The sequence below is a fragment of the Lontra canadensis genome, unplaced genomic scaffold (assembly GCF_010015895.1).
Source record: "Lontra canadensis isolate GAN:19392208 unplaced genomic scaffold, GSC_riverotter_1.0 scaffold29, whole genome shotgun sequence".
Classification (NCBI taxonomy): Eukaryota; Metazoa; Chordata; class Mammalia; order Carnivora; family Mustelidae; genus Lontra; species Lontra canadensis.
The window spans coordinates 4,123,492-4,137,390 of NW_022631023.1; the positions used below are offsets into that span (position 1 = coordinate 4,123,492).

Consider the following 13,899-nt stretch of genomic DNA (forward strand, 5'->3'; position numbering starts at 1 on the left):
GGCCCGATCTTATGGGGGGGGGCACCGAGAGCAGCAGGAACCCTCCATCTGCCGTCCAGAGAGCACCCCTTCCTGCATGTTCCCCATCCCAGCGGCCTCTCCGGGAGGGAGCCCACCATTCGATCTGCCAGAGGACAGGGTCCTTGCGGCCAGAGGATGGTGACACGCCCAGCCAAGGGGGGAGCACACTCGGGAGCATCAAAGCACAGACCAGGCGGGCTGTCAGCTCCGCTGGGTGGGGGGTAAGCATGCACCCCCAGCTGGCCTGCTGAGTCTCTGTGGGATGGCAGCAGGTGTGTTCAAAGGGTCCCAGCCCCCTGGAGCCAGGGTGCCCCCACCATCCAGCGGCCCTCTCCTTCCAAGGTGGCATTCTCAAGTGTACAAATGACACCATGAGGACCACTCAAGATTAATGAGATGGAGGGATCTGTGGAGACCGAGGCCCGGCAGAGGTGCAAGGGGTATGTGCTCTGGTGGGGCGCAGTAGCGGGGTGGGGGTGGGGGGCTCTGCGAGTTCAGAGACCGCGGCCTCCTCCATCTCTGGGCCCCACCTCTCCAGGGAGGCTTACACTGGGCCCTTGGGTCAGAATGGGCGTGAGGACTAGCAGAGGGTCTGCATGGGGCGGGCTGGGCACAGGCACGTCGCGTCAAGCCCTCAATCACAGTGATGTCCAGCCCCAGGGAGAGCAGAGTGAGCTGGGGGGAGGAGTCCTCTACGGGGCTGGGGCATTCCAGCGGCTGACACCCTGTTCTCGGTCAGGAGCAGGTCAGGAGCAGGTCAGGAACGAGCACTCCATTCTGCTTTGGGGTGTGCAGAGTCAGAAGTGTCTTGGTACTGGAAATGCTGAGGTAGGTGGGAGTGGGGTTGTGGGGGGCGCCCCCCATTTAGGGACGCAGAGGCTTGAGGCCCTGGTGTCCTCGCTGGAAGGGAGCTTCTTCCACACTCCCCTTGTTGCCGTCCTTGTATTCGCCCTAGGGAGGGGCGGGGTCTGCCCTCCTCCAGGGAGAGCTCACCCCTGCTCTGCCCTGGGAAGGGGGGCTGGGTCCCTAGGAAGCTCGGGGCTGCTTGTCCGCCCGTGTCATCTGTCATCAGTGGCTTGTCGTTGTTTTCACTAGACTACATTTGACGGCGCTGTGGGTTCCAAGCAAAATTGAGGGGAAGTCACAGACTTCCATTTCCCACTGCCCCAGCATGTGCACAGCCTCCCCCAGGGTGGACATCCTCCCAGAGTGGTATCTTTGTCCCAGGAGTTGACAAGCCTGCACCGACCCGTCATGACAGAGTCCGTAGTTCAGGTCAAGTTCACTCTTGGTGATGCACATTCTGGGGACCATGGTCCTCCGAGTTCCAACTGTCCCCGCAGCCCCTCAGCCCCCGCCGCCTCCCTGGCCACCCTCACACTCCCCAGCTACCCTGTCCCCCGCAGAACCCAGAACCCCAACCCCTCCCACAGAGGGGCCGGAAGGAGCTTCCCGGTAGGGGGGGGGGATGCGGCTGGGGCGGTGGGGGACAGGGCGCTCCTCCCGGAGGCAGCAGTCCCCAGCGCAGGGAGGACTTTGTCGGCACAGCCATCCCTCTGCGGGGGTTGCTCTCTGCGGTGAACTCCCCAGTGTCCCCAGTGCGTGCGGGAAGGCAGATGCTTTCAGGAACCTACAGCTAGAGCTGCCCAAAGAGAACGCGGTGGCAGGGCCCACAGGACCCCCAGCAGTGACCCAGGCCGTAAATCTCTGTGCGGACGCTGTGGAAGCCATCCCGCTGGTGGCCACACTATTTAATGGAAGAAAATGAAAGTCTGGGGAGAAAACATAAGCCTGATGGAGGGACTACAACGGCCCGGGTCAGGGCTGAGGAGGGTGTTCTCAGGAAGCTCTGTGTTTGGCGGGTCAGCATGACGGCCAAGCATGGAGAGACGTGTGAGAGCAGACCCGGGGCTCTCCAGGGGGATGGTCCCCAGAGGCTCAGACGCGCCCACACTCGGTGCCCTCGTCGACAGCAAACAGGACACAGCAAACAGGTGCTTCCGGGGTGGGGTGGGGGAGTACCCCGGAGGGCCACCACAGGTGCTGGCGGAAGCCAAAGGGGTCCCAGCACTGTCTCAGGGTGGGGGCGGCCCCAGAGCCTCCCATCCCGGAACAGGACTCCGGGACCTGCTCGGCCAGGAGGCCCTGAGGTGAACTGAGATCAGAGGAAATGGTCATTCCGGCCGGACCACGGATAGGCTCCCTCCTCCTTTCTTTAGCCCAGAAATGTCTATGGGTGCCAGAGCTAGGCACTGAGAGGGAACCGAAGCCGTGTCCCTGGGGAGGCCATACAACACCCCACAGTCCCGGTGACCTAAACAGCAGACATTTGCTCTCCCTCAGTCTGGGGCCAGAAGGCCAAGGCGCCGGCCGGCCTGCACTCCCTCCGCGGCTGGGGATGGGGAGGCAGCGTCCGTCTGCTCCAGGCTTCTCCCCAGGCTTCTAGGGGTTTGCTGGCATCTTTGGCTTCCTGGCTTGTGGAAACGTCACCCGGACCTCTGCCTCCATGCTCTGTGTCCACGTCCCCCTTTGCATAAGGACACGGTCACCCTGGCTCGAGGTCCACCCTACTCCCCCTTACTTTCTCCCCCTGCAATGACCCTATTTCCAAATAGGGGCACCTTCGGAGGTCCCGGGGGTTAGGATCTCAACTTAGGAATCTTGCGGGGGCAGAGTTTAGTCCATAATGGGGCCTGAGCCACGGGCCTAGCTGGTGGTTTGCAGACTCCTCTGCAGAGAGGCCCTGGCTCCCCGAGGGGCTACTGCTCAGGGCCTCGGGCCAGCAGGCACCAGATCCTCCTGGGGCCAGAGACCCAGAGCCCGGCCTGGCTTGCAGGGCCAGTGTGTGCCCGCTCACACTCACCCCTGCCTGTGGGAGGACGGCCCCCTTGTGCCTGCACGGCTGATAACCCCTGATACCACCCGGCAATGGGATGCAGGACATAGGGTTCACACGTGTGTGTCCTGCCAGCGGCTTGGGGGCATCTGGGATTCCTGCTCCTTCTGACTTCCGTGCCTATAGGGACCCTCCTCTGGCCTGGCTCCCAGCACCCTGCGGCCACACCTGGCTGGTCTGCGACTCACATGCCAAACGAAGAAGAAATCAGTGCCACAGTAAGTCACCAGGCCAGGGGTGGTTTGCCACTTTGAAGGGTGCTGACATTCAAAACGCCAGGTGCTGCTGGGTTTTTGAAAGGAGCCTCCTGATACGATGCTCGTCCACATTCACTCATCCCAAGTCCTCCCCCTTCCACCTGAAGTGCTGGAGGCTCCGGGAGGCAAGACCCCCAAACCGACCTCAGAGCCAGGCCCGGAGTGGTGTTAGAATGGGTGCTTGGCTACGGGGTGACTGCCTGAACCCCAGATCAGAGGCGTCGTTGGACGTCCTTCACTGAGCCTGGGTATCTTGGACACTTGGATCTAATGATGTGTTCCTGGGAATTGCAGGGTATCTAGCTGTCCTCTTGAGAGCAGAGCTTACTGGGCCTGCCGGGGCTCCTCCTGCCGGTCCCGCGGAGGGCACCCCTGCGTTCGCCTGGGTCTCCTTCACTACTTGGTGATGCTCCTGCCGGAAGGCAGACGTGCCCAGATCTGCAGGGTCAATGAGTAAGTTCACAGACCTCCAGGGCTCAGTGGGAGTGGACCAAAGCAGCTTTGCCAAGCCCTCTGACCGCGCTCAGTGTCCTAGGAGAGGACAGCCCAGAAGGAGGGTGTGTTTCGTCGCTGTGTCTCAGGGCACATGCATAGGTCCAATCCCATGTGACTCTGCACCCCGACAAACAGGGCTTGCTTCCCCCAGCCTCTTTTTTCCAGGGCACCATCCCCATCCATTCCAGTCTTCCTGCTCAGGGATGCCTTCATTAAAGAAATTCTGGCATAAACGTACTGTGTGCCAGGACTGGATACAGCCAGCAAACACGGCTCGCTTGAAGACAGCCCTCAAATGCTCATCAAATATTGACTGTCGGCCAAGATTCCTGGGCCAGGCCACACCACACGGGTCTACACATCACACGTTTATTAGGGCTGCGTGCAACGTTAGCTTGGTGGTTTCGGTATGCAGCCTTCTATCTGCACCTCTGCCGGCCAGCCAGAGTATCTGTTCCTTGCGCTATCAGAGTGGTTGATCTGTGTGAAGAAAAGAGAAGAATTTTATTTAGCCACTAATCTTTTCAACAAATATTTAACGTGTCAGTTACTAGCCAAGTCATATGAAGAGAATCATTTCCTAGAATGGGATTTGCTCTAACCTACTCTGGGTACTTGATTTTTTCCCCTCAATGTTCTTCTTTAATAATATTTGAACCAGGTGTTAATGAAGTTGTAGAACTTTCTGCAATGAGGCCATGTTCTAGCGTCCACGCCGTCCAGCAGAGTAGCCACCTGCCATGTCGGATTCATGAGTACTTAAAATGTGGCTAGTGAGACTGATGAACCTGATTTTAAATTCTATTTAATTTAAATAAAGGTAAATGTAAATGCAAATTTGGCTAGAAGCCGCCATATTGGACAGCATCGCTCAAAGGTTTAATTTTCAATTCTCTGGGTGTAGGGGAGTATTTTTTTTGAGGGAAACTGTAGAGTCCCTTACTCAGCAAATGTGTGTTCATACTGACTGGGCTTTAATCCTTCATATCTTTGATGTTTTCACAGTAACAGAGCACCTTAGCCTGATATGAAAGAGGGATAATTTGCATTGTTATGGAACTGTGGAATTCTAGTTTTATATTCCTTTCTATGTAACAGCTTTACGAAGATGTAATTCACATACTATAAAATTAACCCATTTAAGCATACGATTCAATGGTTTTTAGTATTCACAGAGATACGCCACCATCACCACAATCAACTTTCGAACATTCTAGTCCCCTGAACAAGCAGGGGCACACCTGTCCGTGGTCACTCCCCACTGTCCACAGCTCTAGGCAGCCACTCATCTACTTTGTCTCTCCAGATTTTGTCTTTCTGTAAATTTCATACAGACAGAATCATACCAATATGTGTTTTTTGTGTGTTGGTTTTTCTTCACTTAGCATATTTTGAGGGTTCACGGGTGTCGTAGCATAGATCGGCATGTTGTCTCTTTATGCGGTTACATAATATTCCCGTGAATGGGTACACCATATTTTATTATACATTTTTAATCTGTTAATTACACATGTGGGTTGTTTTCCCTTTTTTTTTTTGGCTATTATGGGTAATACTGCTATGAACATTCACTTACCAGTGTTTGGGTGAACATATGTTTTCATTCTATCGGCTAAATATTGATAAGTAGGATTACTGGGTTATCTGGTAACTGTATGTCTAACTTTTTGAGGAACTGCCAGAATGTTCCCCAAAGCAGTTGTGTATCACATTTCCTCCAGCAGTGTATGAGGGTTCTAATTTCTTCACATCCTTGTCCACACTTCTTAGTAGGTCTTGGGTACTATAGTCATCCTAGTAAGTCACTGGGTTTTATTTGCATTTTCCTAATGGCTAGCGAGGAGCATCTTTTCATGGGCTTATCGGCCATCTATATGTCTTTGAAGAACGGCCCAGTCAGATCCTTTGACTATTTTAAAATTGGGTTGTCTTTTTATTATTGAGTTGTAAGAGTTCTTTATATATGCTGGATACATGTCCTTCATTTGCATATATGTTCTCCCATTCTGTGGGTTACCTTTTCAGTTTCTGGATGGTATTTGTACTTTCTTCTGTCCTTTGTGCTTTTGCTATTCTATCAAAGAAACTATGTCTAACCCAGGGTCACAAAGACTTACGCATCTGTTTTCTTCTGAGAGTTTAGTAGTTCTAGTTTTTACATTTAGTTATTTGACCCACTTTAACTGAGTTTTTGTATGTGGTGTGAGCTTGGGATCCCAATTCATTCTTCAGCATGTGGATATCCAGTTGTCTGGTTATCCACTGGTTGAGAACATGACCCATTCCTCAAAGGCCCCGCATGGGAAAGCTCTGTCACGTGTGGAGGAGAGCCAAGTGGAGGGGTAGGGCTTCGCCGGTGTGTGGGGCATTGCAGCATGGACATCAGAGTAGGAGGGGACTGGCTGGGCTGCAAAGAGAAGGGTTCCAGACTGGTCTGGTTCCAGACTGCCAGGGACCAAGATGGAGACCACGCGGGAGGTGATGTTAATGATGATCCCGGGCTGAGTACACCAAGTGGGCCAGGCTGACCACCCACAGTTCAGGGCGAAGACAAGGAGGCTCAGGCACGTGACATCCCAGCCCTCGGGTCACCAAGCTCAGGGCAAGAATGTCTAGGTCTGGATTCAAGCTATGTTGCTTCAGGCTTCTATCTCCTTTGTGTCTAAGTCTGTAGGTCTCAGATTCCTCCCCCTTTAGAACACTGGAATCAGCCTCTAACGCTTTATTTTTATTTTATAATTTTTTAGACACTGTTTATTTTCCATCAGTCTTATTTCCATCGTGTTGCCCCTGTGGAGGAGCGGCTTAGGACCACTCAGTGTTTGCTCCTACCCCTTCCATGGCCTGAGCAGCGGGAGTAGCCAACCAGCCTTCCGCGCCCGGCGAGTCTTCGGGAAGGAAGTGCTGACTAGCCCAGAGTGCACTTGCTTGTCCTTGATGAGTCTGCACCTTCAAGTTCAGCAGTCAGTCAGGAGCTGGAGCAGTGCGCCCTGAAATCCCTCCTTGGTCACGGCCTTTCCAGTGCCGGCCTGCTCTTCTCGGCTATCTCGTCAGCATCTCTGTGAAGTAAAGATCAGACACGACCGCCCACGGGCGCACCCGGGAAATGGTGCCACGCAGGCGCAGAACTTCCCAGGCCAGCGTCCTCCACTTCGGACCCCCTGAGAGAGCTCCACTGTTATTGCAAGGAATAGCGATGTCCACGTTGTACAGGGGAGAGTCTGTGCTCCACAGAGCCATGGTGGGCAGGTTAACGTAAGACGCCTCTGTGACGGGCTGGTGGTCAGCCCTGCGATCAGTTACCACCCGAGTCTGGGCTCCTGGAAGGCTGCCTGGAGGGCTCCGGGAGGGAGGTGACCGGCAACAGCCCACTGCAGCCCAGTGCCCTGGCTGGGATTCATGGACGAGAGGATGCTGACGTCAGTCGGGTTTTCAGTGACAACAGTGACACGAGCTGCTGGCAGAAGCTTCTCAGGTGTCCCTCGGGTTCATGATGTGGATGCCTTCACTTTTCTTCTGGAGGTGTGCTGCTCCGTTTGGAACTCAACACTGGTGCCACGCAAGTGGGTTCCTGCTGCAAGGAATTCGAGGACATCCTCCTCTTTCACTTGCAGGACGCCTGGGGCTCTGGACATGGTGACAGTTTCCCTTTAAGCTGGGACAGGAACGTGGAACAATTCTGTATTGACCCCTCCCTGGGTAGTGTGAAACAAAGCAAGTCTCTTATATTTTAAAATTCAGTTCGATGGGGAAGTGGGGCTGGTGAAGGCTTCTGAACGTGGGGGTGACCTGCGGGCTGTGCCTGGGAAGCTGGCTCTGGGAGCAGCAGGGGGCAGGGTGGTAATAGTGGCTGGGGACAAGCCAGGGCCTGGAGGGCCCGCCCCACACAGCCACACACCACCCATGGGAAGTCCAGCAGCAAGTCTGCACACCCCAAACAGGAAGGCATACTGATTCCCCCAGTAGTACTTGACTTGATCTCTGGGTGAGACCCTCCTGAGGCCCTGCCCCCAGCTCAGGCCTCAGTCAGCATCTGAGCAAAGCCCCTTTCGCGTCCCTAAGCCGCGGCTCTAACAGCTCCCACCAGCACCACTCACAGCATTCAGGTCTCATCCTCCTACTCTTGGAACGGCTGAGACGACAACCTTCAACACACACGTATAGGCAAGACAGGACTTTTTCTGAAATTCCCGTAGAGCCCCTGCTCCGAAACGCTGGTTCTCTAAACTCAGGGCAGTGTTCGGACACCCACTTTGTCCTTGATTCCTCCGTTTTCAGAAACTCACTCTTCTTATAAAGAAGATAAGGAAGCAAGAGCCATTGCTACTTTGCAATTCAAATCAAGTTTTATTTTAAACGTCTTAGCGGAACACTGATAGGGAAGCTGTTTGTTGAGATGTTAGAGCTGCCTCCTCACTCCAGGCTTTTCTGATAGTGTGGACACACTGGGGCCCCAGAGGGCACGGCAAGGAGGGCAGCACTTTCTACAGGGCCTGGCCTGCTCTCTGGCTGGGTCCCCGACCTGGGGCTGGTGGGGAGAGGCCCCCAGGGAGATGGGAGGGTGGAGGAAGGAGGGCACAGGGTAACGCAACTGGAGAAGGAGCAGAGTGGCTGAAAGGGAATGTTAGGGGGGAAGCTGGGAGGGGCACATGGGATTGGGACCTCTATCAGGACAATGGGTCCAACCCTTCCCGTGCATCAGAATCACCGGCCAGGTCCCACCCTGCAATTGCAGCTCAGGCTGCCTGCAAAGTCACTCTGGATTCCAGGACCCTGCTCAGTTCCCGGCTGGGCCCTGCACGCTAATCTCATTTACTCTTCAGGTGTGGTAGGTGTAGTCACATTTACTCTGCGATAGGTGTGGTCTTTATTCCTTTCTCCGGAGAGACGATTCTGAGGCACAGAGAGGCTGAGTAACTTTCCCAAGACCACGCAGCCAAGCGGAAGAAGCTGGGAGATCCTTAAGGGGCCAGACTGCTGCGGATCGTACAAGGGCCGAGGAGAGGCATGCTGTCTTAATAGGTGGGGTCAGCCTGACGAAGGCCACGGGTCAGCGGGGTGTGTGCCCCCGTCAGAGCCGCCGGGCCCTGAGGAGCTACCTAGCTTTCATCCCATTGCCCAGAGCAGCAGACAGGCCCACGGAGGTCAAGTGGTTTGCGTGGGATCACTCGTGGCCCCTGGCAAATCTGACACGGGACGCCAAGCCCCTGCCCCTGGCTGTGCCTGGCTTAGCGCACTATGCCGTGTTGTCCAGATGGTGCTACCGCACAGAGCCTGGGAATGCCTCTCCTTGGGACATGTGTCTGAGGTCCCGCCGGTACACTGGGTGTCCAGACCCAGTCACTAGTACCAACAAGTCCACGCTAGAGCACCGAGGAGATGCTCCTGACACGTCCTGCACGACTGGCTTCGGTCCGCAAAATAACGCGAGAGTCACAAGGGGAAACGTGCTTTTCTCGACGCGTGTTAAACAAGCCTGATTTCGGAGCCTATAGAGTGCTGCGTCCGGGGGGCTTCAGAGGGGCTGCGGGGCTTCCCCTGGGAGCTGGTCATGCGTCATCTGCTCATGTGGCCACACTGACCTCCCACCTCCCCCGGCCCCCTTCCCCTGCAAGGGGATCCTGCCAACAAGGAGAGGCCCAGCTGCGGCCTGCTTCTGTCTGTCTCCCTTCCCAGACCCACAACCACAGCACACGGTGCCAGGAGGGGACCAGAACCAAGACAGGGGTCCCAGCCTGAAGTCAGAAGCAGCCTCTCGCCCGGGCTGGGGGCGCCCAGCCTCTGTCTCCTCCGAGTTTCTGGCTCCAGGGGAGGAAGCCTTTCCCTGAGAAGAGTCAGTGACTTCACTCTGTGGTCATGACTGCTCCTTCCTCTCCTGGGAGCTGTCTTGTCTCCCAAAGGGGCCATGTGACCGTCCCCAGAGGCGCCGGCTGGGGACTCCAACGTTCACCAGTGCTCAGTTGCAATTTTCACAGGCAACCAAATTAATTCATTACAACTTGATTCTCTTGCTCTTTCTACTCTTCCATAGAAGACGCGATGGGGCTTAAAAGCAAGCTGGCGTTGGGCCATGGCAGCACCGCGAGCTGCGTGTATCCCGTGGGTTCGGAACCTGCACGCACAGGCCGGGTGAGCCCGTCACCCGGCTCCATCAACTGGCCTCTGAACACAGACAAGGGACCGAGGGGCTTGCCACAGCCCATGCCGGCCGCCCCATGACGGAAGGCGGGACCTACAGCCCATGAGGAACCGTCTACTTTTAAAGAGACTTGGGAAGCGTGAACTTCAGTCGAGTGCCTTTTCCTGATGTACCGGGCAAGGTCTACAAACCCCGTATGATGGACTATTTTACTTACAACGATGGATCAGGCCCTTACTGCCATTTGCCCGGGACTCAGGAATGCAGAGTCCCAGGCACATTCCCACGAGCGAACCCAGGGCTCGAACCCAGGGCTCAAACCCAGGCAGCCGGCTCTACGTGGCCCTGCGTGGCACGCATTTTGCGCAGGAATGTCCTGGGGGCCGGGAGCCATCACCGACCCACAACCTTAGAAATTACAGGGTGTCCTACACTAACCACTTGTGGGAAGTGACATTTAAAAAGCACTCACATTTTCTCTCTGAATTTCTGCAGGAAGCTCGAAGCCTTTTGCTGTGAGAAACACCCAGCTGGACCTGAACCGGATGTTCTTGATTTGTTTACTTCCAAGTGCTTCTATGACCTTCTTGGCGTCCTCCTTCAGCCTGCGGGGAGAGAGGAAAGGCGTGTGAATGTCCCCGTGGAGACCTCGGTGTGTCACACCGCCGTTGTCCCAGCAAAGAGGCTTCTAGAGCAACCCACCTCCTCCTGGGGCGTACAGCGGGAGGGCGTCAAATTTCTAGTTAAACATACGACGACATCAGGGGCTCTTTGAGCTTCAGGTTTGGGCACAGAGTTTTAATTCTTAATTCTCAAAAGCCCTGTGTCTTGGGATCCAATCACACCTTCACGTTCAGCCAATGTAATTTTTGGTCTTTGCTGCCCCTCCTGTTCACTGACCACAGAAGGAGGCAGAAGTTGGTGAAAGGTGAAAGGACAGGTCAAAACAGTCCCTTTCATTTTCAGAAAGATCGGTATCAAGATAGAAAACCCTAAGACAACGCCACCATTGTAAAAGCAGGCAACTGAGAGTAAGCGAAGGGAGGAGGGCAGAAAGGGAAAGAAAAAAAAAATGAGCTGAGATTTTCCTGAGTTAAATCAGAATTTTTCCAAGCGTGTATCAAATAACTAAGGTTCACGGAAGTTTGGCCGTGAACACACAAGTGTTTACTCAGAAGAGCAAACTTCCAAGCCACATGGGGGCCAGACCAACTTCTTCCCACAGGAAGGGGTGTGAGTGTGTGTGTGTGTGTTTCCTTTTCATTCAATTGTTATTCTTACAGAGAGTTTTTTCCTGATTTCCTTTCCTATTTCTGTAGTGTAGCTTTTCTGTCCAAATCTGGGTCCGTGGCAGCTCTTTCTTGCTCCTGAGAATATGCCTTAGCATCTAGGACTGAACACAGTCCGCTTTGTCATAGGCTCCCCTTCCTTCTCCTTAAGAAAGCCCCTTGCTCCAGCTGGCTTCCCCTGTCCCCGCCGCGGGGACAGTCCGTCCACACTCACTTGCTCGCACCGTCGTCTTGGGTCACCATGAAGAGCAGGGACTTGGGAGGTGCACTCTGAATGAAGGTCACCATTGGTCCAGAGTTATCTGTCGGGTCAATGCAAATCTGCTCTAGGTCCCCACTGCTTGCTTCCCCAGATGCTGTGCCTCCTCTGGGCTTAGCTGTCATGTCCTCTGAATCTTCCAATTCCTGGAGCTTGTCTCCACTAGTGAGTGGATGGCCGCTGGGCTCCATGCTGGGACCCGCAGAGGCGAGGGGCACGAGCACATCGTGAGGATCCCATGACTCTAACCAGAGGCCAGTGACAACCACCGCAGAGGGGTCCCGGGACACCAACTTGCGGAATGGGGCCAGAAATCAGACTTGCAGACCAGACTGAGCATGGCAAGTCTTTGCTGAGGGACGTATCTGGGCCTCACAGCAACAAAAGGAAGCTAATCTCAAGCCCCATTATTTCCCACTGGGCCGTTCCCACTGGGTGGTGCTCACCTTAATTACAGAGTAAAAATGCACAGTTCCTGTTAAGTGTGTCCAGACATTTCTTATTACTCTGTTCTCTTTATAAAGCCTTGTTTTTAATAATTCTTACTGTTCGATAAAAATAAAAGGGGCTGCCGTATCCTGACTGACCTCTGCACTCAAGCCCAGTGCCCAGACTGGAGAGACCATGGAAGGAGAACATGCACCGCGTGTCCTGGGACGTGTGCGCGGAGCGCAGGGACGCACCACAAACAGGACGGGAGTAATGATGTTCAGGGCTGGAGGCTGATTACATTGTTTCATGTACATTTGATTTAAAAAATGTTTTCTCTTATTATCTGATGAATCAACAAAAATAAAAGGCCCAGGACAAGTGTGACCCGAGAAGACATTTTCTAGATAATGCCTTCCAACTTGATCATAGGAACTCAATTAAGAGACAAGGAGGGCTTGTGTCAGACTGTTCTAGAATACTCTTACGAGCTTCTGGCACCTTATTTTAGTAGACAACTAAGAATGTTTGACACTTTGATTTGTGTCTTTTTATCTTCATGCTTTTAATTCATTTTCATAGGAAAAGAGTTTTCTTACCACCTTCAAACATATCAAAATACCGTGATGCTATCGCTTTCCCAGTCACATCTGAAAATAAAAGAAATGGTTTTTAAAAAGAGCATTCAGTGGACTCAGGGTCCATCCGTGGCACCGTGGTGCTCAAAACGGTACTCCTCGGCCTGGTCAGCAGTTCTAGAACTGTCCTCCTGCCGGCTGCCAGCTAGGTGGACCTTCTGCTCTGTCCTGCTGCCCCTGCCTCTCCCACAGGAACCCCAGAGCACCCACCTCAGCCCCCTCTGCTTCGGACTTTAGGTTTTCCAATGGGATTCTCAGAGCAGGTGTGTTTTGTCTCAGTTCCCACAGCCCCGTGGTCAGGGGACCATGCACCCCACGTGCTCTCAGTCAAGGCACACAGAGCCCTTTCCCCGAACCTCTGACAGGTCTCCTGGTTATGGGCCTCTGGTGGCAGCTGTGACAGGATGTCTTCCCCAGGCCTAAGAATAGGCCAAGCTTTGCTCCCCAGAGGCCCTAGTTGGCCTTTTCTCACAGAGGTGGGAACCGGCTTCTAGCCTTACCCTCTGCAGGGTGGAATCCAAGAGCGACTCCAGAATGGTCTGTGCCCTCACAGCCTGCTTATCTGACTTGACCCCTGCCTTCTGCTGGTCCTTCTCTGTTTTCCTAAAGGCCTATTAGACTATTTTAAAAAACAAACTTTGTGTTTAGTAATCTCTACACCCAACATGGGGTTCGAACACATGACCCTGAGATCAAGAGTCACACGTTCTTCTGAGCCAGCCAGGAGCCCCTGACTTTCTTTTTTTCCAGGAACCACAAATAGCCTGTAAAGTGAGGTATTATAAAAATAATCAAAGAATTTTAAAATGCATTAAAATATAAGCCCAGATGAGATCATTTGCAAAAATCATTGAAAACCCAAGGTATCTTTGAAAATCCAATTGTGGAAACTTTAGGGAAGTTTGAAGGAAAACATTTAATAACTCACAATTGACAATGGCAATATTTATTCCTCTTCCAACATTTCTAGTCTTTTCTCCCATGAGCCTGAAATGTAAATAAGAGTCAGTCAAAGAATCCCTGTCTTACTAAGCAAAGAGTAGGGCTCCCTGTTCCATAAGCCCTTCTCTTGGGAGAACCCCAGTCCCTGCCATTGGCACTTGCCATTTCCTTGAAGAGATGCACGGGCCTTGGCTCAGAGCCCTTGAAAGTCACCCTCATCCTTGCTCCGCACATACCCACCCCCAAGGTTCTACAGAATCAGTCTCTTGGGGAACCTGGAAGCTGCTCTTACTCCTACAATTTAGACAAATGGCTGGAGACAGGAAAATCTAGGATTTGTTGAGCACAGGCTCTTTACAAACATTTTCTCACACTCTTCCACCACCTCCCAAGCATTCATTTTTGCATCTTACAGACAGGAAGTCATAAGAGGTCAATCAGTTGGGGCATGGATCTCACCCAAGTCTGCTACCCATGTATACACTCTCTTTCCTCATACTGACAGAGGCCTGGTTGGACTCTTGGCAATCCTTT

General features: G+C 53.5%; 1 protein-coding gene across 3 annotated transcripts in view; it reads right to left on the reverse strand.

The window, feature by feature from the left end:
- Positions 1-4,022: 4,022 nt before the first annotated feature.
- FAM3B (FAM3 metabolism regulating signaling molecule B) overlaps positions 4,023-13,899 on the reverse strand; it is a 50,937-nt gene continuing 41,060 nt past the window's right edge. For 2 of the 3 annotated variants that reach the window (XM_032865301.1, XM_032865302.1), the window contains exons 4-8: positions 13,352-13,410; positions 12,385-12,435; positions 11,312-11,399; positions 10,281-10,413; positions 4,023-4,149 (exon numbers count right to left, since the gene is read on the reverse strand). In XM_032865301.1, the coding sequence (XP_032721192.1) occupies positions 4,060-4,149; positions 10,281-10,413; positions 11,312-11,399; positions 12,385-12,435; positions 13,352-13,410 (421 nt within the window). In that variant the 3' untranslated portion in view covers positions 4,023-4,059. Of the gene's footprint in view, positions 4,150-8,627; positions 8,721-10,280; positions 10,414-11,311; positions 11,400-12,384; positions 12,436-13,351; positions 13,411-13,899 lie in introns of those variants that run through there. The other variant, XM_032865303.1, reaches the window with a different exon arrangement.